The following is a 24,254-nucleotide window of genomic DNA, read 5'->3' as shown; positions in this document are numbered from 1 at the left end:
AGGCTATAAAGGCTCACAAGGAATTTTTACTTCTATAGTACAGGTCAGAACTGTGAAAAATTCTCAAGAGATGTGCCAAAAATTGCTGTATAGGAATTAGAGAAAGCAGATAGTTTCTTTCGTTCTTTTTTGTTTGTTTGTTTTGAGAGAGAGAGAGAGAGAGACAGTGCACGTGCACGCAAGTGGGGAAGGAGCAGAGAGAGAGAGAGAGAGAGAGAGAGAGAGAGAGAGAGAGAGAGAATCTCAAGCAGGCTCCACATCACCAGCACAGAGCCTGGTGCAAGGCTCAAACTCATGAACCGCAGGATCATGACCTGAGCCAAAGTTGGATGTTTAACCGACTGAGCCACCCAGGCACCCCAGAAAGCAGATAATTTCTGCTTAGAGAAAGAAGGAATAGCTATCTATAGACTCAAAATAGACTTGGTATTCTGAACAGAACTATACAAACATTTAGATGATAGCCTTAGTTTTTTTTCCTTGAATCTTTTCTAATGCTTAGATTACCTCATGTATCTTACGGTATCTTGTATCTTCCAGTCTTGGCATTGGACTGTACAGAAATTAGGTTATTGGGTCCCCTTTTTCATTTAGCTGGCCATATATTTAGCGACTGTAAGCTTAAAGTGAAAAGAACTGCATTAGTTGGGCTCTTTCATACAGCCTTGGAATTGTACTTGACCTTGGTTGCGTTCATGATGTACCTAAATCCAACCAAAATTTCTGCTACATCCCTTCACTACCTAGTGATTTATCTTCGGTACCTTTTGAGCAAGAGCTTCTCTCCTTATAGCGCACCTTCTTCCCCCAAATAATTAATAAGAATATTAAATGGCACAGTTCCCGGGACACACCCCTGAGGCCATGCCATTGTTAACATTTCTCTCAAGAGCTATGAACAACAGAGCACTGCACTCACTGTCTGGCTTGTGGAGAAGCTCTCAGGAAGGTATGTGTGAGTTTGAATATCAGGCCTGGCTTTTTTTTTTTTTTTTTTTTTTTCTTAATTTTTTTTTGATCACTCTCCAGGAAATTGTACTTTGCTACCTCTTTCATGTGTTTTCAAGTATCAGATCACAGTGTCTCTTTTCTTCCCATAGAAGATTGAACATCTGTATATAGATTTCTCTGATTTTATTTTCTTTTTGATTATTCAGTAGCCCCATATGAAATATCATCACCACTGGTTTTGCCTACACTTGAATTTTATCTTGAAAAGGCAAATGCCTTAGTAATTGCTTTAATGCCCTAAAATGCCTCATCAAAGGGATTTACTATTTAATAAAATTAACAACTTCGGAAAATTCTTGGAGCTCAACTTTTAAAGTCTGGATTTAAATACTCCCTAAGAGATTTTAGGTAAATAATAACTTTAAGAATAGTGATGGAAATGGGAGAGAGCAGCTGAGTTTTTCTCTTTATTTATTTACTTTTAATCACGCGTACAGAACTTCATGAACCACACCTCCCATACGTCATGCTAGCAACTCAAGATAAACATGAGTACAGAGCATTTATTGCCTCATTATGAGTGAAGATTAAACAGAAAAAAGTTCAGTCCCTGAATATATGGCACTATCAAGGTATGATGTTATACAAAAGCTATTAGTCTAAGTTAATTTGACCTCAATGTTCTTTGCTTAAAAATATAGGAAGGTAATTGGGGCACCTGGGTGGCTCAGATGGTTGAGTGTTGGACCCTTGATTTTGGCTCAGGTCACCATCTCACGGTTCGTGAGTTCGAGCCCCAAGTCGGGCTCTGTGCTGACAGCACGGATCCTGCTTGGGATTCTCTCTCTCTCTCTCTCTCTCTCTCTCTCTCTCTCTCTTTCAAAAATAAATAACCTTTAAAAAATATATAGAAAGGTAGCTAATTATTCACAATGAGTAATCTATTTTGTTCCTTCTCTTCTTACTGTGACCTTATCCATAATTTCATAGGAATATCCAATATCCATAATTTCAAGGAAGGAATACTATTCTTTAATGCTAAACAGGTTGGCACTTTTTCATAATCATTAAATCACATTGTATCAGTTCTTCTGTCGGTTTTTACAAGGAGCTCAGCTCTCAAGCATCATAAAATATGGAGGGAAATGATACAGTGAGTACTAATAAATTCATAACTAAGTGTTATAAACATTGGCTTATTAAACTAATGCAGAAATACAGGTAGGTACTGAAGGTTTTACTGGAAAATGTTTTCATGAAAAAGCTAAGTTTGAGTTAGCACATAAAGGCAGATGATAAACTCAATGTAGTAAGTATTTGAGCATCAATTCGGTACTATGCCAGGAGTTTTTAGATGAACTAATGAAAGTACATGGGTCCCTAACCTTAAAGAGCTGAGCTTGCTGTCTTGTGTCAAGACTGAAGTAAATAGACAGTGGTGTAATGGAGAGGTATATGAAGTACAGTGGGCAGGTAGAGAGCTCAGTCAGCTGGAAAAGAAAAGCTTTGGGAGACCCCTTCCCCCACGTCTGCCCCCCTCTCATCCTGCCATCAAAGAGGAGGTGGGCAGTTTGTAAAATGGCATCTCGAATGGCTGGAGCAGGTGTCTTCCATGTACAAGTTCACTCTGTTCTGGTCCAAACAGAGCAGAGATCTTTTGTATTTGTTGTTGGCTAGTCTCTGGAGAATTTGATAGAATTTGGTGGCCATATTTTTAGAGCAAATGATTTGCTTTTGTTGATTTGTTGCTAGAGATTTAGGTAATGATTTACTGCTAATGACCACATACATGTACCTAGATTTATAAATTTTGTAACATTTATTTATTATTTTTGAGAGACAGAGAGAGACAGAGCATGAGTGGGGGAGGGGCAGAGAGAGAGAGAAAAGGAGACGCAGAATCCGAAGCAGGCTCCAGGCTCTGAGCTGTCAGCACAGAGTCTGACGCGGGGCTCGAACCCACGAACCGTGAGATCACGACCTGAGCCAAAGTCGGACGTTTAACCGACTGAGCCACCCAGGCGCCCCCATGTACCTAGATTTATAAATGGTATTCTGATATTTGGCTTAACGGGACATCTGGCTGACAATGAAGAGTCAATTTCTAAAGATGGGTCCCCTTATCTGTAAAGAATTCACTTAGCTTTTCACTGAATTTCCAGAAGAATTCTACCTTTTAATCTCCCTAGTTGTTTGAACAGTTCATAAACTTTATCAGAGTTGGATGTGATGATGACTCACATCTACTTAACTAAAGTTTTATCTGGATGATCTTTAGCATCATTAAAAGGGCCACACTAAATAGGAAAAGTGGAGTTGAGGGATGGGGCCTTGATGAAAGCTTCAGATTTTATTTTTTTGTAAGTGTAGACCCCGTTCGACAATTATGAGCATATTAAGGGCTGAGATAAAGACACCTTATTTTCAAGCCTCCCTCCCCCGAAAGCCCAACGTGAGAGAGAGAGAGAGAGAGAAACATAATTTCTCACAGTATGTTTAACAGGCAGTTTAGTTACTGTATCTGTGTCCACCGCTGCCAGAATTAGTTCACAGAGCATCTGTTGTTGTATCAAAAATGTTCTCTAGTCACAGCTATATCCTCCCTGAAGAAATGCATTTTAGCAGGTCAGCCCGCTCTGTGGTTCTAGAATTAGAAGTGTGAGTGCAGGGATCTGACCTGCGTTAATTCAGTCAGCGGTTGGTTATATTTATTACAGGAACTGAAGATTTGCAGTGTGAAGAAATGACTGTACCAAGTGGTTAAAAACGATAGTACACACACCAACCTGTTCACCACCGGAGAACGGTGCACCTTTCTTAAAATCATGAACAAGTTTTCAAGTTAGTTCCAGCCAGGTTCCGCTGGTCGTTCCTGACACACAGACGTTATCTAAGGGACACTGCATCTACCTTCCATTGGCGAGGAGCCTCCTAGTTCGCTTTTGGCTTAGATGAGTCTGTTCTGGGAGAGGTTGTGAGATTCTCTCTGGGTTTGATGAGGCGCCTTGGCACGTGGGTCGCTAGGGGATCCCAGATGCCCTGTGGCTTTGGCTATAGATGCTCCTCTTGGGGGTCCTGTGGCACCTTGCACAGGCCTGTTTGTAGATGGAGGCTTGTGGATGTTGACTGAGAGCTCTGTCTTCTGGAATGGTGTGTCCATTCACCATCTTGGACACACTCAAGGTGAACATCTTGCTTTGCCCACCTGGGCTAAACCTTGAATTCTTTTTCTTTTTGGTCACTTTTTAAAAGTTATGACATGTCACACAAGTACATAAAACATCTACCATGTAACAAATAATTGTAAAGTAAATATCAATGTAACCATTACCCTGGTCAAAAAGTAGAATGTTGGCCTAACCTCTAGAAACCTCCTGTTGTTCTTGCTTTCCAACAGGAAAAATCCAGGTGTAATGAAAAGAGCATGGGGCATGTCTAGGTTCAAATCCTGCCTGTTAGGTACTCGGCATCTATGATTTGAGTTTAATTTTGAGTTTATTTCTTCAACATTTTGAACTTGTTTTCTCATCTGTAAAATAAAGACCACAGTATCTGTGTTTGTGGGAATAAAATGAACTTACTTTTGTAAAGTACCTCAAAGTTCCCACCCCTTAAGCTGGAAGCACTGTTTGTGGAGGGCAGGGTGGATTTTCATTTAAGTGCAATGGAATACAAAGGAGATTTTATAAATCTCAGCCCTCTTTCCCAAATGATGTCCTGTCTTGACTTAGCTGCTGCCTTCCCTTCTATCCATTATGCTCCAGAGATACGCTGTGGGGAGGAGGGAAAGAGGAACAAAACAAGAAACATGGTCAGATGACAGGGACAGCCACAGGCACTTGGACCCCGAGGTTCATTTCATTCACATAAGCAAGGTGCCTTTTTCTCCCACCCTCCATCCACCTCTGAAAGATGTCTGGACTGCTAGAGCTGGAAGGGCCCTCCCACATCCTCTGATTAATAACCCCCTCTGCATTTTGTAGGTAAGTAAAGCAAGGCCCAGAGAAGAGATGGGATTATCTTATAGCTACTTTGCAGTTGAAAGATGACTAGGTCAGGATTTGAAATCAGGTTTCTTGCTCAGCCCATGCCGACCTGTTCAGATCTCCGATCCTGAGGGCGCTGAGAAGACATACCGCTTGGATGCTTGTCCTCAACATTCAGAAAGGTCACAGGGACAGGCACCTGGGTGGCTTAGTTGGTAAGCGTCCGACTTCGGCTCAGGTCATGATCTCGTGGTTTCCTGAGTTCGAGCCCCACATCGGGCTCTGGTGCTGACAGCTCAGAGCCTGGAGCCTGCTTCGGATTCTGTGTCTCCCTCTCTCTGCCCCCCTCCACTCATGCTCTGTCTCTCTCTCTCTCTCTCTCTCTCTCTCTGTCTCAAAAGTAAACATTAAAAAAATTTAAAAAGGAAAGAAAGGTCATAGGGCCAGGGCTCAGTCAGAATCCAAAGGCCCATGATAGGTTCGGTTTCGTTAGCTGATTCACTTAGGGATTGCGTGTTAGCTTGTGCCTGAAGGTGGGGCTTCTCTGTTGCTCTGGAACTCTCTTTACTCAGTCCTGATTTCACTGAAGCTCAAGTAAGTTTAAGAGAAGTACAGGGAGGAAGCTCCATCATGGGACATCGGGTGTGACAAGTGTCTGTAACTGTCCATTTCATCCTAATGGCATTTGGTGTGTATTTTTAGAACTCTAATATGTCATCAGTACCTCGATGGACTTAAAAACAAAAAAACAGGCACAGGGTGTAGAAGAGATAAGGGAAAGATAAGGGGACCAATGATTCAGCACTGAGCCTACTCTTTGGTCATTACTTGTATACTTCCTGAAGAATCCTTAGGTATTGATAGGTAGGAGAAGGGGAGGAATCACTGGTTAAAGGAAGGTTGTTTTTAATATTTGATAAGTAAGAAATGTTCAATTACTTACACTCGTTCATACAGAATTTTAACTTCTTTTCTAGTTTACGCACAAATAGGTCTAGATTTCGGGTGGGGAGAGTGATATGTTATTCTGAAAAAGCCACTGAACACGGGTAGGGAATATATTGTTTCATCTTTCCCAGAACAGAGCAGCATTGCCATTTTGTTCCGTTGTCATTAACCAGTCAAGAACATGAGATGAGAGGCCAGAATTCTGATGCGAGTGCGGCCAGTATCCTGTGGGGTTTTAGAAAACCATGTCTCGTTTTTGTCCTTGGCTTCCTCCTCTGGAAAACAACGGCTGATGTCTAAGTTCCCTTCAGAGCTCAAGAGTTCTGACTGGCCTCCCAGTACTTAACTGCTTAAGGGTGATGCATGTGAAGTTTACTGACACAAAGACAGGAGCGCCTGGGTGGCTCAGTCGGTTAAGCATCCGACTCTAGATTTCGGCTCAGGTCATGGTCTCGTGGGTTCGTGAGTTTGAGCACTGAGTTGGGCTCTGCACCAACAGGGCAGAGCCCGCTTGAGGTTCTCTCTCTCCTCTTCTCTCTCCCCCGCCCCCACCCCCTCAAAAGATATAAGCTTAAAAAAAAAAACAAAGATAGAACTTACTGCTGAGCATAAGATGTGACAGACTGGGTTATCAAAAATCTGTGTTTGTGTTGACATAAAAATGTTCTAAGTGCATCCCGCAGGTGAAGCACAAGGCCGAACATTGGAGCCGAGTCAAAGCTGAATGAATGATATTGCTGCTTTCACTGGAAGCTTAAAGCTAGCCAGAGAGAGAATATATGCATGAGTGACAAGGTGGATGAGGGGGGTATCATTAAGCCTCGCCCCTGCCCCTGGAGGTTGTCTTTAAAACATAAATCTGATCGTTTCTCTCCTTTGTTAAAAATTCCCTAAGAGCTCCTCTCACAGACAGGATGAAACCTCGGCTCCTTAGCATCTGAGAACCGTCTTGATCTGCCCCTGGTTTCAGTCCAGCCTCACCTGCCAGCTCACCATTTCTCCCCCATGCTTCTCTACCCCTCCGCCCAGGTTCTCACCTGTGCCTTCACCTATACGGATAAAGTCCTTATGTCGGAATACGAACTCATCTTGTCCTTCCTTTCTCTGCTGCATGTCCCAGTCTGGTCCTTCTCCCTTTTGTATCATAACCTCTTACACCTGGCCAACTCCTGTTCCCCTGTAAGAGTCCCCACAATATGTACGTGGACTCCCCAGGGCAGACTTGGGCAAGCCTTCTACACTTTTCCACACATTCCCACAAAACCTTATAGTTCTCCATTAAGCTGCTTGTTCTGTGCTGTGTAATTGTATTTACTCGTTTATCTCCCTGCCTGACAGCAACACCGTTGGGAGCAGGACCTTTCCTTGTCTTTTGTGTGACCCCAGCACACAGTCTGGTGCTTTACTTAATTAGGTTGACTTTTCAAAGACAAATGGTAATGTTATTTAAAAGCTTCTCTTTTTCTGTGTTTGGTATTTTGTTGGACTGTAAGCACTGTTGTGTTTGTGAAAGTCCCGGAAAGGTCACCTAGAACTCAGGAGGTGAGAGCCGAAGCCACAAGACAAGGGGTGGAAATGCAGGAGTGAGGAGATAGAGAATTGGGAGAGTGTAGGGTTGAGCCCAGAAGCCTCTATTTTAGGGGGCTGGGAAAGAGAAGTTGGTAAAAGAGTAGTTTGGGAAGAGGAAAGTCAGGTCAGGATGGGCAGTCCTCATGAGACTCACAGATAGGGAGAGAGTCTGAAGAAAGGCTACTAAATTGGTCCTTAGGCTGCCACTGGTAACCTTCCAAAGAGCAGTTCCAAAGAAAGCTTTGGATGGAAGAAGCCAGACTTCGTGAGAGAAAAATTATTTTTATAAGCAGAAAAACAATACAAGTAAGCTTTTGAGAAATGAAGTAGGATAAATGATGTCAGCAAAACAGAAAGGGAACTGTATTTTGAGGTAATGGCCAGATAGAGGTAATATTATTGTTTTAAAAATTAAAGCCAATTGAAACATGGTCGTAGACAACAGGAGCCCATGAGGAGGGGGAAAGATGGCCGATACAAACAGAGAATGGGGAGGATGTTCCCTGAGGAGGCGGCAGTAGTAGGCGGTGAACTCAGGGGCACAGGGGGAGGTCAGGTTTCCACCTGTGTCTCCTAGACAGACAATTGGGGAAAGTTTTGAGACGGAGCAAAAGAAATGGTGAAGTCGTTCATTAGGTGGTGGTGGAGACTTGACAGAAATGTGGCCCCCGCTCTGTTGCTACAATATTGCACGTGCTTTGGTGAGAAGAATGACTTCATTTGGTGCTCTTGTTCAGCGCTTGTGAATTTAATTAGGTTGATCTTTCAAAGACAAAAGTTCATGTGATTGTTATTAAAAGCTTTTTTTTTTTATGTTTGGTTAATTTCATTAAATTTCGTTAATTTTCGGTCATTTCATTAAACGTCTTTTGGAATTTTTGTCCTTAGGGAAAGTTGTCTGACTTGATCAAACAGTGGGCTAGATTATCTACTGAGGAAAGAGAAGCGCAAAGACAAAAATAAGGAATCAACAGAATGGAAAGGATATACCAAAGGGGTGGTTTAACTTCTCTTGCTGGATTTGATGGCTCAGGGAATTTTTTTATAATACCAACTATTCTGAGTGTGGTAACCCTGAAAGGGTAGTTAACCTGTGAGCGGGAAGTCTGATGCAAGAGCCAGGGAAAAATGAACAATCCTTGCTTTTTCAGTAGGTTAAGAGACATGTTGCCTCTTTTTTTTTTTTTTTTTTTTTTTTTTAATGGTAAGCAACACACAAAAGATAGAAAAGCAAAGACAGTCATTTAAATGATCCAGGTCTTAACAAAGCACTATGGATTGTTTAAACAAAAGGCTTTTTGTGTTGTTTTTGTGTCCATAGCCAGTCTGCTGTTTCAGCAATTCTATTTTAATTCCTGATAAAGTGAGTAACTTGAGTGGCCTCTATATTTCACTCAGTACAGCATAAAAATGCTACATTGAAGGTACAGTGGATAAGGCTCGTTATCACTCTGTGTACAACCGAAGTCTCCGCTGTTGGTTTAGAATCTTTGCAGGCTATTTGATATTGAGTAACCTTGGTGATGCTCCGCTACGGCCAGTGATAGGGCTTTCTCATTCTAAAGTGAAACGAGATCCTCTCCAGTTTGGCTGAGCTGTGGTGCCACTCAGCTGGGGCTGGCAAACTCTTCACATGCTCACATTAATCATGGGCACCAGAAAGCGTTCGCTTTCATTCCAATCAGATTGAGTTCTTTGATGCTCCTTGAATTAATTTGGGGATGTGAGGAGAAGAAATGTTAGCAATCAGTTTCTACAACGGCCAATAACCTTTAAGGATAAACCTTTCCGTGGTTTGCAGTGAAAAATAAAGCTAACAGTTTTTTCCAACTGCTTCAGTCTTAATACTTAATTCCTAATTTTTTTTTTTTTTTGGAGGTTTCTATTCCTAAGAGAAAGTAACCATAGAGGGAGGATCCTCGTCAAAATGACCTTTTTAAAACCTATCTACATGAAGTGAAATTGCCTGTGGTTGTTTAAAGTCAGTGAGGGAGATATTGGTCCCAGGATCAGGAAGGGAGTGGTTCTTTCCAATACACATTAATACGTTAGTCAGCAAACTCATTTCCTGTTTGACTCTTGGGCTAATGACACAATTGTGCATTTTCTCTCTGCGGTGCTCTATCTTTCCCTATCCTGATCACTTTATTTCCCCAAGTCCACTGTGTAGACTGACATAGGAAGTCATGTGGAATTGTGCTAAAATAATTTTTAAGGGTATGAATTCTGCAGTTTGCCTGTCATTTTTTATTTTTATTTTTTCCTCCCTTGGCAAAGAAACCTATCCATTTCAAAGGCATCCATTCCAGGGGCACCTGGGTGGCTCAGTCAGTTAAGCGTCTGACTTCAACTCAGGTCATGATCTCATGTTTCTGAGTTCAAGCCCCACATCCAGCTCTGTGCTGACAGCTCAGAGCCTGGAGCCTGCTTCGGTTCTGTGTTTCCCTCTCTCTCTGCCCTTCCCCTGCTTGTGCTCTGTGTCTCTCTCAAAAATAAGTATTTAAAAATTAAAAAAAAAAAAAGAACAAAGGCATCCATTCCATCACCATATCCTGTCTTCTACCCTACTCCTACCCAAAACTTCTGGGAGCTTTCTCTGGTTATATCTCACCAGAAATCTCTTGGGCGTTGTCCATGATACAGTTAGGTTTTGAATACTGGATTTGATCAGTTTCCCTGAAATTCTACTGAAACTAATACATTTCCTTGGATAGAAAACACCGACTAAGCCCTGGGCGTCATCTTCCCTACCTCATTCTCTTCCTACCTGCTTTTTCCTCATCCTTTTACTTTTTGAACATGTGATTGGGGCCCCTCCCCCATTAAGTTCTGTATCGATACTGGCCCCAGCCCTTGCTCCCCAGTTGTGCTTAATAAACATTGGTGACATGGCCAGGATAGATGAGGCCGGTCATATGCCTTGGGTTTATTACAGTGGAAAGCGTGTTCAGTGATAAAATACACCTGGGAGAGGAATGGGGCGGGACCTCTATTGTGTAATCACAGTACCCTTTCAAGTGCTGTTTGTTCATTCATTTAATGAACTCACCGAGCCCCTGCTAGCCACCCACACAGAGTCAGATCATGCAGGGCTTGGAAACCACTGGGAGGAGATTGGCTTTTACTTTCAGGGCCTGGGAAGCCACTGGAGAGGTTTGAACTCAGGAGTGACATAATCTGATTCATCGTTTTTAAGTGGCTCAGTCGGGTTCTGTGTTAAAGGTTCACCACATGGGTGCCAGGGTGGAAGCAGGAGACTGGGTGGGGATTAGCACAGAAATGAGGTGAGAGGTGCTGGCCACCTGAAGCTCCCTCCTGTGTTGGAGCTGGAGAGGGATGTTTAAAGCAGGAACTCTTCAAGCATTTTAAGGGAGGCTCGATGTGCAAGGTACTTGCAGTAGCAAAGTCAAAGCTTTTTCTGAAACAAACCAGTGTTCTTGAGGAACTAAAAGTAGATGCCACATTTAGCATTCCTCCCCTCCGCGTTGACCCCTCCCATAAGCTAAAGTCTTCTTCATCTTCTGAAGTTATTCTGTGAGTGAGTGTGAATCACTTGTGACATAATAAAAGAAACAGATCAACCCTCTTTTCCCCTCGGGCCTTTTGGCCTTTCTCACTTGGAATATGTAAGAAGTCTCAAACGATCCAAATTCTGTTTGCGTCTTTTCTCCTACTGTGGCTCTCAGACCAGCAGTATCAGCATCACTTGGGAATTTACTAGAAATGCAAGTTCTCTGGCCCCACCCCAGACCTAGTGAGTCCGACACTCTGGAAGCGGGGCCGGGCAGTGGGTTCAACAAGCCCTCCAGGTGGTTCTGAGGCACCTTACTTGGAAAACCTTGGCTCTGTAAGTTGCCATGTGAACTTGTTTCTCCGTCAGCGAGGCCCCTTGAAAGTTGGAAGTATTCCTTCTGCTGCACTAGCTCATTACAAGCTAGGATTTGAACACATAACTGTTCACATGCGGGGTTTGAGCTCTGGACAGCTGCTTTTCATCACTCTGGCTGTTAGCAGAAGGTGACTTGTGCAAATTGAAACTCATTCCTTTCAAGGGAGCTCCCTTTTCCTTGACACTCGGGTGATACTTGGCATATTTCCTGACTGGCCTTCTTTCTTTCTTACCCAGTTAAGCAAATGATATGCTAGCACCTGGGACATTTTGCCTTACATGCACCATTAAGAGAGGAGACATTTGTTTTCAGAACGTTTAGAGAGGCTTGGGCTTAATCATTAAAGCCGTGCATTTTCTCTTCATCTTTTTATGTTTTATGGTGCATTGGATGCTAAGTATCATTGAAATGATGACTCTGGTAAAGAAGTGATCTTATGGACTCACCTATGCATTTGTTGGAAGATAAATTTGGGTTTACTACTCCATATATATATAAACAGTATGCTTTTATGCCATTATAAATATTACTGTAAAACTATATAAAAATTCTTACTCTAAAGAGGGGAGGGAAGAAAAGAACCAATCATTAGTCTAATACTAAACCAAAGGGCATATTTCTTTGAAATCTATCCTTTAAAATTGCAACCAAATTATCTAGGAAAATACCCATATCCAAGATCTATAATAAATTCATAATGTCTTTAAGATTTTACACAGCTTTTCAGCTCACTTGGTAGGCTATAAATAACCAGGGAACCTAAAAATGTCTGAACGTCTATAATCTCTTAATCATTCTAATTTTTTATTCTTAAAAACAATGTAAATAAATTGAAGTTCAGCTGTTTCAAAGAATTTGCAGAAAATCCGAATGTATTTTTTGAAACATCCAGTGGGCCTGATGGCAAGGCAGAATGTGAACCACAGTATGAGTAAGATTTTTTTTCTTTTCCAGTGTTGCCAAACCCAATAAATTAATGAGCTAGAAGGTGAATCACTTCTATTTTAAAATGCGTTTTGGTTTAATTTTCTTAAGAAGATAAATTCCCTAATGGTTACGAAGTGCAGTGTTTGAATGCGACAGATTTTTCCTGTGTGCTTACTTGAAAGCTCAAATTAGATTAGCTGTATAATACCCAATACAGCTGTTGGACTGGAATTGATTTTCATTTAAGAATGCATGTTTATAGTCTTATGTGTCCTTAGTTCTCCACTAATGGACAAAGATAGATCATAGAACTGGCCTTTTCCCCTGTTGTTGATAATCTGATGGATAAATAATTGGGAAAGAAGTTTGTAAACCTGGATCTTCCAGAAACTTTATACCTGGGTTTCATAATCCATAAGACACCTATAGTATTTGTGCTCTTTCAATTCCCACAGAAATACTTGAAACATGGATCAAATAATGATGGCCAAGGGCTTCCAGTTTAGAAAATAATGCATTTATTTAGTGTCATTAGTAATGGCTTTAAAAATCAGTGATCTGGAAAAAAGGACTTTTTTAGACTATGGTTCATCATAGGACATCCTCACTGAAGCAGCACCTCATGACTATTATAATTAATTTTGGAAGTAGAATCCTCCCAATTTCAATGACCTTGGATTATAGTAGGAGGATTATGAAAGATTTAATATGTTAAAAGAAACCACATTTAGATTTTAAAATATGGTATGCCTATGTTTTGATGATCACTGGGTGTTATATGTAAGTGATGAATCACTAAATTCTACTCCATAAACCAATATTACACTATATGTTAACTAACTAGAATTTAAATAAAAGCTTATAAAAAATAAAATAAAATATGGCATGTCTAGAATGCTCTGCTGTTGTGGAGTACCAAAATTGTGCTTTAGACTTGAATGTTCCAGAACTTTCCTGGCAGTTCATACCTGGACGCACCAACACGACCCATATGACTTGAGGAATGACAATATTATCTTCTTATCTGTTCCTTCTGGCTTTTACTATAGCAGTGCTTATTTCAAATACTTCCTTCATCATTCCTTCACTTCTTTTTTTTTAATGTTTATTTATTTTTGAGACAGAGAGAGACAGAGCACTAGTGGGGGAAGGGCAGAGAGAGAAGGAGACAGAAAGTCCAAAAGCAGGCTCCAGGCTGTCAGCACAGAGCCCAACGAGGGGCTTGAACTCACAGACCATGAAATCGTGACCTGAGCCGAAGTCAAACACTTACCCGACTGAGCCACTCAGGCTCCCCTCTTCCCTTTTTTTTCACACAGCCTAACAAGTCAGCAGACTTCTCACTTTTTTTCCTTGTTTGTTTGTTTGTTTGTTTATTCATTCATTCATTCATTCATTCATTCATTCATTCATTTATGAAGAGAGAGAGAAAGCATGAGTTGTGGAGGGGCAGAGAGCGGGGGAGAGAGAGAATCCCAAGCAGGCTTTGCACTGTCAGTGTAGAGCTCAATATGCGGCTCAAACCCACAAACCATGAGATCATGACCTGAGCCAAAGTCAGACACATAACCAACTGAGCCACCCAGGGCGCCCCTCACTTTTTTCCTTTTAGCATCCCCTTATCATACGATATCATTTCTTTGGGGACTAGAAGACCCCAGTGTCTCCTCTCCTTCTACTGTTCCTCCTTTTCCCTCTCATTTAAGCAAGTCGGGCTTATTAGCCATTTATTTAAGGTAAGAGCTTGGTTCTCTTTGAGTATATTTCAAACTCTTTATAATAAATTCAGAAAATTTTTCGCTATGTGTATGTTTTCTCTTATAGATTTATAAATATGAAACAATCAACTCTGGTGCATTATACCATTCGGTGATAAAAATGTCCATGTACTTTTACTGGCATCACTGAATGATTGATTGGCTTTCTCCTCCTGTAGATAGGAATCAAGCTCCTATTGTGGTTTATTTGGAATATATGTGTCAGTATCAGGACTTTGAGCTGAGTCCTGGCATCTTAGGGAAGTGGGTAAGCAGGAAGAAGGTGATAAATGCAAGTAAGATCATGTCACTTCTCTGTTCCAAGTCTCCAGAGGCTGTCCCTTGGCCTCATGGTAAAAGCCAGAGTCCTTAGAACCCTCAAGGCCCTAACATAGTCTGTCCCTTGTTTACCTATCTGGCCATGTCTCCTGTTCTCACCCCAAACTGTACTTTTCTCTAGGTCTTTCTCAGGTTGACGGGACATACTTTCTTTGCTCAGAAATCACCGCTCGGTGAGACCTGCTACAAATGCTGCTCCCTATTCCCTTCCTTGCTTTATTTTTCTCTTAGAAATCCAAAATCAAAGTGTCAGTGGGGTCGTGCTCCCACCGACCTCGAGGGGAGAATCCCTTCCTGCCCTTCCAGCTTCTGGGGGCTCTGGGAATTCCTTGGCTTATGGCTACATCACTCCTAATCTCTACCTCTGTCTTCACGGGCTTTTTTCCTTCTGTGTTTGTATGTTTCTGTGTCTCCACATGGCCCCACGATCTCTGTTTTCTCTTCTTATGAAGACATAAGTCTTGTTGGAGTAGGGCCTAGCCTAATGCCCTCACTTTAACATGATTACATCTGGAAAAGCCCTATTTCCAAATAAGGTCACATTCACAGGTACTGGGGCTTAGGAGTACCTAACACATCTTCTTAGGAAAAGAAATGTAGCCTCATGATATTTTGGTAACGATATAGCCAAAGGCTTGGTAAAATTGTGGTATCTTGAATTGTGCAGCCAAGCACATCTTGCGGACTTGCTCGCTGGCTTTTAAAAGTGGAAGGGTTTGGGGCGCCTGGGTGGCGCAGTCGGTTGGGCGTCCGACTTCAGCCAGGTCACGATCTCGCGGTCCGTGAGTTCGAGCCCCGCGTCAGGCTCTGGGCTGATGGCTCGGAGCCTGGAGCCTGTTTCTGATTCTGTGTCTCCCTCTCTCTCTGCCCCTCCCCCGTTCATGCTCTGTCTCTCTCTGTCCCAAAAATAAATAAAAAATGTTGAAAAAAAAAAATTAAAAAAAAAAATAAATAAAAGTGGAAGAGTTTGAGGTAGTTATGGTTTATGTGGTAGATTCTGGAAGCGGTGTCCATCTTCTGAGTACTGGCCATGTGGAGGATTCTGTGCAAAGTTCTGACATATCCTTACCTCAGCTCTCTCATCAGAGAGCAGTGCACTCAGAGTTGTTTGTTGAATGAATCTCATGACGGCTTCCGAGACTGAGTTGAGTAAAGTCCTGGCTTTACAGAGGTGGAATCCGAGTTTCCAGCAGGTTCAAGCATTGTCCCCTAGACGTCACAGTTAGTACGTCCCCTGGTACGTCCAGGTCTGTCTTGATTCCGGACACTCCACTGCTTCTCCACGTAGAATCCCTCCCAATAGTTAACTTCCTGTTCCTGAAACACGGAGAGTAGCTTTTCATTGCTGTTGCAGATTCCCCACCAAAAGCCTCTCAACCTCATTCAAGAAGGATTGAAGTAAACATGACATAAGCATAGCAGGGATCCGGAAAATCTGAGATTCGGCGTGATCCCTGTCTGGAAGAGTCACTTGAATAGTTGCTGAATATTCTCCGCTCCCTCCTCGTTCACGAGGTGGGATTGCCCGTTCTAGTCCCCTCTGAAGTCAGATATGGTCACATGGCTTATTTTGGCCAAAGAAATGAGAGTAGAGTCAGTGAGGAAAGCAAAGCTTTCTGGCAGAAGCCCTAGGAGCCAGTGTGAGAGTCACCACGTTCTCACCGTGCCGCCATGTGACCGATGAACACAGGTACTTCCCTCTTTCCAGTCCCCAAGTGACTGTGCTAAGCAGAGTTCCTGCTAGCTCTACGTATACCAGGACGGCGTGCAGCAAAGATTCTCCTAGTTTCTGAAGCCACTGAAGTTTGGGAACTATTTGTAACTGCTGCATATTCTAGCTAATTGTGACTGATTCAGTAAACTGAAAAGTAAAACATGGAGCATGGAAATTCATTGAGGATTTCCAGCAGAGGAGATTACGTTGAATAACTCCTCCAAGCCTCCTTATTTTATTTATCTTATTTAGAGGTTTGTTTATTTTTGAGAGAGAGCGCACAAGCAGGGGAGGTGCAGAGAGAGAGAGGGAGACAGAGGATCCAAAGCAGGCTCCATGCTGTCAGCACAGAGCCTGATGTGGGGCTCGGACTCAACAACTGTGAGACCGTGACCTGAGCCGAAGTCACATGCTCAACCAGCTGAGCCACACAGGTACCCCCAAGTCTGTTTCGTAGATAGACTCTTTTAACATGTCTAAAATAGTAACATGAACAGTCTAATATAGCGAAATACATGAAAGTTTGGAGGCCAAGAAAGGTTTAAATTCGTAAGATGGTTAAATGACCAGCCAGTGGTATGACATTATTTTTTTCTTCTGTACTTAAAACTTTGGTCTAGCAAGGAATGTTTGTCCACTGCTCTTGCACTAAGGAAAATAGTTTGACATGAAAGGAAAGAGGAGGAAATTTATGGTTGAGAAACCAGAGGATACAACGAACAGTGATCCCTTTCTCCAAGCAGTACCGTGAGAACAATAGGTCGGCTTTAGTCCAAATTTCTGTTGCAAGAGGAGTATGTGTTAAAGGTAGATCTTCCATTACGTTTAGTGTCTCATTTCTAGCCTGTAGCTGCTGGCCTGGCTCGCTTTAAAGTATGCTCTGCCTTGCAGTTATTCTCAGTTTCATGTTGGAAAAGTCTTTGTTTATTCACGATGGCTTGCACTTACTTATATCTCACTCTCCAGACAATAAACTCTATTTAATGAACAAAGCCATGGTTTTAGAAACCGAGAGCTGTTGCAACTTGACAAGAGGAGATTTTCCTAGATTTCCCCTAGCGTTGGAATAAGACAAGTGACGGTGGAATTCGATGACTTTATTAGATTTCAGAAATTTGATAAGAGTGAAAACATTGGTCATCTGCCATCAATGTATGCTGCCCAGTCTCACCTCAGACCCGGCATCCTATTTCAGTTGACATACCACTATTTAAACATTTCTGTGACGCAAACTTCGTTATGGAAAAAAGGGGCATTGTCTCTTAAACTAGGCTCAAAAGGTGATGGTGGAAGTACTAATATTTGCCAGCTTTTCATACTTTCATGGATAATAATTTTGCAGTGTTTTGGTCTTTTAAGATGTAATGTGTATCCAGTCGTGTCAGCTATTTTTAATATTGCCAAAAACATCAGAACTCGGCTCAGCTTTAGAGATGATCCAGCCCAACAGCCCTTCCTTATTTTCCAGCAAGAAATCTTTTCAAACACATCTGACGGGGTACCCAATACATGAAAAAGATTTTCAATACTATAAAAGCTTGTAATTTTAAACTTATACTTCTTATAGGGTCTTTTAGTGAGGGGAAGAGACTAATTGGAACAACAGAAGGACTTCGTTTAAAAGGGCCTTGGCTTGGGGCGCCTGGGTGGCGCAGTCGGTTAAGCGGCCGACTTCAGCCAGGTCACGATCTCGCGTCTGTGAGTTCGAGCCCCGTGTCGGGCTCTGTGCTGACAGCTCGGAGCCTGGAGCCTGTTTCCAATTCTGTGTCTCCCTCTCTCTCTGCCCCTCCCCCGTTCATGCTCTGTGTCTCTCTGTCCCAAAAATAAATAAAAAACATTGAAAAAAAAAAAATTTAAAAAAAATAAAAAAAAAAAAAATAAAAAAAAAAAATAAAAGGGCCTTGGCTTGAGGCACCTGGCTGGCTCAGTTGGTAGAGTGTGTAATTTTTTTTTTTTTTTTTTGGTAGAGCATGTAACTCTTGATCTCAGGGTTGTGAGTTCCATCCCCACATTTGGTATAGAAGTTACCTAAAAGTAAAATCTTGAGGGGCACCTGGTGGCTTGGTCGTCTGAGAGTCTGACCCTTGATATCAACTCAGGTCATGATCTCACAAACTGCTGACGGCACAGAGCCTGCTTGGGATTCTCTCTGTCTCCCACTCTCTCTCTCTCTGCCTCTCCTCTGCTCATGCGCACACACACACACACACACACACACTCACACTCACACTCTCTCTCTCTCTCTCAAAATAAGTAAGCTTTAAAATAAAATAAAATAAAATAAAATAAAATAAAATAAAACAATAAAATCTTAAACATATATATATAAAAGGGCCTTAGCCTTCACTTTTTATTTTGTTTTGTTTGTCAAGTATTTGAAAATAATGAATTATAACATAAGTAGATACAAAGTGGTAACTTTTTGTGTGTGTGTCTGTGTGGCTGATTGCATTTAACTCTTTACTTTTCTATTTCAAGTATAATTAACATACAGTGTTATATTAGTTTCAAGTGTACAATATAATGATTCAACATTTCTATACATTACTTCATTGCTTATCACAGTAAGTGTCCTCTTAATTCCCTTCATCTATTTTACCCATCCCAACCCACCTCCCCTCTGCTAACTACCAGTTTTTTCTCTGTGCTTAAGAGTCTGTTCTTTTTGTCTCTTTTTCCCTTTGTTCATTTGTTTTGTGTCTTAAATTCCACATATGAGTGAAATCGTATGGTATTTGTCTTTCTCTGACTGACATCAGTTAGCATTATACTCTCTAGATCCATTCATGTTGTTGCAAATGGCAAGATTTCATTCTTTTTTATGGCTGAATAGTATTCCATTGTGTGTGTGTATGTGCGTGTGTGTGTGTGTGTGTGTACACACATACGAACACAAACACACCACTTTATCCATTCATTGATTGATGATGGACACTTGGGTTGCTTCCATAATTTGGCTATTGTAAATAAAGCTGCAGTAAATATAGGGGTGCATATATCTCTTCAAATTAGTATTTTTATTTTCTTTGCATAAAAACTCAGGAGTGGAATTACTGGATCCTATGCTAATTCTATTTTTAATGTTTTGAAGAACCTCCATACTGTTTTCCACAGTGGCTGCACCAGTCTGCATTCCTACAAACAGTGCGTGCAGATTCCTTGTTCTCCATGTCCGTGACAACACTTGAGTTTTTTATTTTAGCCATTCCGATGGGTGTGAAGTAATACCTCATTGTAGTTTTGATTTGCATTTCCCTGATGATGAGTGATGTTGAACATCTTTTCATGTGTCTGTTGGCCATCTGGATGTCTTCTCTGGGAAAATGTCTGTGTGTATCCTCTGCCCATTTTTTAATTGGATTATTTCAGGGGGGGTTGGTGGTGGTGGTGTTGAATTGTGTGAGTTCTTTATATATTTTGGATATTAACCAATTACTGGGTATATCAGTTACAAATATCTTCTCCCATTCAGTAGGTTACCTTTTTGTTCTTTTGATGGTTTCCTTCACTGTGCAAAGGCTTTTTATTTTGATGTACTCTCAAAAGTTTAATTTTGCATTTCTTTCCCTTACCAGAAGAGACAGACATGCGTAGAAAAATGTTTTTATGGCTGATGTCAAAGAATTGCAGCCTAAGTTTTCTCCTGGGAATTTTATGGTTTCAGGTCTCACATTTAGGTCTTTAATCCATTTTGAGTTTATTTTTATGTATGGTATAAGAAAGTGGTTTAGTTTCATTCTTTTGCATGTCGCTGTCCAGTTTTCCCAGCACCATTTGTTAAAGAGACTTTTTCCCATTGCATATTCTTGCCTCCTTTGCCAAAGATTAATTGACCATAAAAGCATGAGTTTATTTTTGGACTCTATATCCTGTTCCCTTGATCTATAATTCTGCTTTTGTGCCAGAATGATACTGGTTTGATTACTATAGTTTTGTAGTATATCTTGAAATCTGGGATTGTGATACTTCCCCCTTTCTCCTTCTTTTCTATGATTGTTTTGGCTCTTCTGAGACTATTGTGGTTCCATGCAAATTTTAGGATTATTTATTCTACTGTGGAAAGTGCTGTTGGTGTTTTGAAAGGAAATGAATTAAATCTGTAGATTGCTTTGGGTAATATGGACTTTTTAACAATATTAGTTATCCCAATCCATGACTGTGGAATATCTTTCCATTTATTTGTGTCATCTTCAGTCTCTTTCATCAGTGTTCTATTGTTTTTGGAGTACAGATCTTTCACCAACTTGGTAAGTTTATTTCCAGATATTTTATTCTTTTTTGGTACAGTCGTCAATGAGATTGTTTTCTTAATTTCTCTTTCTGCTACTTCATTATTAGTGTATAGAAATGCAGCAGATTTCTGTAATTAATTTTGCATTACGTGACTTTACTAAATGCATTTATCAGTTCTAGTAGTTTTTTGGTGGAGTCTTTAGGGCTTTCTGTATATAGTATCATGTTGTCTGCAAACAGGGAAAGTTTTACTTCTTCCTTACCAACTTGGATGCCTTTTATTTCTTTTTCTTATCTGATTTCTGTGGCGAGGACCTTCAGTACTATGTTGAATACAGGTGGACATCTTTGTCTTGTTCCTGATCTTAGAGGAAAAGCTCTCAGTTCTTCACCATTGAATATGATGCTAGCTGTGGGTTTTTCATACATGGCCCATTTTATGTTGAGGTGTGTTCCCTCTAAAGTGGTAACAGTTTTTATTGGTTTGTTACACAAGGCTCACCCTGAATCCTTAGGAGACTTCAGCTGATAGGACCACAGAAGAGTTAATTTGCAACACAAGTTAATGAAATGCAAAACTGCTGAGTATTACTTTTTTATCCTAACTTTAAGGTAATTAATTAAAGAAAATCAAATCAAATACTTACAGAATCCCAAAACTACCCAGAACAGTGAAAAACACTAATCACGCTTTATGTGATATTCTCTCTGTAGAAGGAAAGTAGAATTCTGACCATTCTGTTTACATTTTTTTTTTAGAAAACTTATTAATGTTGGAAAAAAATGTGAAAATATTTCTCACTGAAAAGAGATTAATATGAATAAATCCTTATTAAAAAATAAGTTGTATTCTGGAAGTTTCAGAATTTTTTAAAAAAAGTTTCCCATTTTACTCCATATTGAGTGGTTGCAAGCCGAGCCCACAAATTAGTTAGCTCCTAAGTAACAGAAGCAGCTATCTTGTGATTACATAATGCATTTTTTTTTTTTTAATTTTTTTTTCCAACGTTTTTTATTTATTTTTGGGACAGAGAGACAGAGCATGAACGGGGGAGGGGCAGAGAGAGAGGGAGACACAGAATCGGAAACAGGCTCCAGGCTCCGAGCCATCGGCCCAGAGCCCGACGCGGGGCTCGAACTCACAGACCGCGAGATCGTGACCTGGCTGAAGTCGGACGCTTAACCGACTGCGCCACCCAGGCGCCCCCATAATGCATTTTTAAAGTTAGTTTGACATCCTAAAAGATCCTCGTGACTATTTCCATGGGGTTTTTAAAAATCTGATTAGCAGTTCTGGGTTGGAAACTTTATTCACTCCCACCGTGAAGTAGCAAAGGAGAGTAAGGATCTTTTCTTCCCCCGGTTGGAGAATTTTTATCTTTTCACTAAAGTGACTGTTCGTCATCTTCTGTCTGAGAAGAATCACAGATCCTAGTGTTGTTACAGAGGAACTCTGAAGATGCCCTACTTTACTTCGGTGCCATTAGGTGCACGGTTTTGTCATGCTGTGCGAAGGGGAAACCCTTCCCAAACCAAACACATTTCACACTCCTTTATGAGCCGGATATTTAAAGGTACCCTGTGGTGAGTGAACCCTTTTGCAAGGCAAACCCTCCTCTAAGGTGCTGGCTGGGTACTAAGAAATCTCTTGGGGCTTTAAAAAGCCACTAATACTTTTCTTGCTGCACTTGCCCCCACTGATCCGAGTAGTTACAATTAGCACAATGGTCCCTCCTCGATGAGAACCGCTGGTCTTTGAGCAGCCGACGGCCCCAGCCTTGCTGCGAAGCAGGGCGCCATGCTTCTGGTTACCTTCCAGTTGCTGGTGCCAGGTATTTCTCTGTAGTCTGGCAGACGGCTCAGACTGCCACCCGGCTTCACATTAAATTCCACTCGATGATTATAGCCTGTTTGGCATCAAAGTTAGGTTGAGAACTAAAAATAAAATGAGGGCATTGTAATCCGTGACTTCTCGTGTCCCTTCCAGCTGAGGAATCTATAAGAAGCATAGCGCGAGAAGTTTTGTATTTTTAAAAAAAAAATTTTTTTTAACGTTTATTTATTTTTGAGACAGAGAGAGACAGAGCATGAATGGGGGAGGGTCAGAGAGAGGGAGACACAGAATCCGAAACAGGCTCCAGGCTCTGAGCGGTCAGCACAGAGCCCGACGCGGGGCTTGAACTCACGGACAGCGAGATCGTGACCTGAGCCAAAGTCAGCAGCTTAACTGACTGAGCCACCCAGGCGCCCCGAAGTTTTGTATTTTTTGATGAGGAGTTGCATCTTCCACTGCCGTGCATGAACAATTACAGTAATTAAGAACCTGGTTTCATAGTCTGAGTCCGTTGCTTGTCTGTATAACATTTACTGAGAAAATAATTTAATTACTCTAAACCTGACTCAGAGGGTTGTTGTGAAGTCTAAAGGTAATCATCCCATTAAAGCATTTGAACATGGTATGTAGTGTATAATCTACTAATTCTTAGTTGTTTTGATCATCATTTTCATTATTAATGGTATGATTATTTTGAAATCTTACGCCTAGGAAAATATTGCTAGAAAAGGTAAATAAAGAGAAGCAAACAAATTCTGGTTTTTTACGCCCTTCCTCCCCCACCCCTTCCCTGGCCTGTACCCTCTGCAGAATGTGATAAGCTGAGGCGGGATGGCTACCGAAGTTCACAGTACTACTCCCAGGGACCGACCTTTGCAGCCAGTACCAACCCCCTCTGCGATGATTATCAAAACGAAGATGAAGAAACAGATCAAAAGGTAAGGCTTCCCAATTCAACATGGGAACCTGGACTGGGTCCCAGAACAGAAAAACGACATAAGTCGAAACACTGGTGAAATCAGAATAAAATAGGGTTTCAGTTAATAATGGTATCTCAATTTCTTAATTTTGACCAAAGTACCATGATTATTTAGCATGTTAACATTGTGGGCAGCTGGGTAAAGGGGTGACAGGAATTCTCAGCGCTATGATTACAACTTTTCCGCAAGTCACAGTCAGTCTAAAATTTAAAAAAAAAAAAAAAAAGGTAAGGTTAGGATTCAAGGAATTCATTAAAGGGTCACAATCAGTAAGTATATTTGTGCATTTTGAGTATTCTCTTTTGGGTAGAAAAATTGAAGGTCCTGTTTTGGTTTTTTGGGTTTTTTTTCTCATGACCAAGAACCCACTCAGATCCTAAAACAAGAGCTCTAAGTATAACAGGCAAAAGTCACTGTTTCACAAGCAGTCAGTGTTTCTCAGAAAGATTGAACAGGAGCAGCACTTTGACTTAATATTATAGAACTGGTCAGTTCACTTCGAGATGCTGTGTTACACTGGCTGCCTTTCTTCTCATGCAATCTCTTGTAGTATGTACAAACTACTTAAGGCAAATATATTTTCTCAGTAATAGATGCCCCACGAGCAGATAAAAATGTAGAGAGATTTTGACTTATATGGGTTTTTAAAATTCATTTTACTTAGTACTATGGACTTAAAGTTTGACGGACACGTGTTGATTTAGAAACCATTTTTTAATCTAAGAAATTTCGGTAGAATTAGGTCAATGCATAAATGCGTTATTGTTTAGAGAACATTAGTCAAAATTTATTGCCCTTCCCCACATAAATAACATCAGAGAAAAGGGTGGATAACAGTTGATCAAAGATGGGAAATTTACTACCATAATTTTTTAGTCTTCTAATAAAAACCCAGGTTTTTATTTGAGAATATTTTTTCTTATCTCTTTAAAAGTATGTTCCCGGGGCGCCTGGGTGGTTCAGTCGGTTAAGCGTCCGACTTTGGCTCAGGTCACGATCTCGCGGTCTGCGAGTTCGAGCCCCGCGTCGGGCTCTGGGCTGATGGCTCAGCGCCTGGAGCCTGCTTCCAATTCTGTGTCTCCCTCTCTCTCTGCCCCTCCCCCGTTCATGCTCTGTCTCTCTCTGT

At 41.2% G+C, this 24,254-nt stretch overlaps 1 protein-coding gene across 5 annotated transcripts in view; it reads left to right on the top strand.

Annotated features, from left to right (window-relative positions):
- NHSL1 (NHS like 1) overlaps nucleotides 1–24,254 on the top strand; it is a 134,684-nt gene that overhangs the window by 72,087 nt on the left and 38,343 nt on the right. For all 5 annotated transcript variants that reach the window (XM_058735431.1, XM_058735432.1, XM_058735435.1 and 2 more), the window contains exon 3: nucleotides 22,959–23,086. In XM_058735431.1, the coding sequence (XP_058591414.1) occupies nucleotides 22,959–23,086 (128 nt within the window). The remainder of the gene's footprint in view (nucleotides 1–22,958; nucleotides 23,087–24,254) is intronic.

Source organism: Neofelis nebulosa, chromosome 6 (genome assembly GCF_028018385.1).
Source record: "Neofelis nebulosa isolate mNeoNeb1 chromosome 6, mNeoNeb1.pri, whole genome shotgun sequence".
NCBI lineage: Eukaryota > Metazoa > Chordata > Mammalia > Carnivora > Felidae > Neofelis > Neofelis nebulosa.
This window is presented reverse-complemented; position numbering and strand designations above follow the sequence as displayed.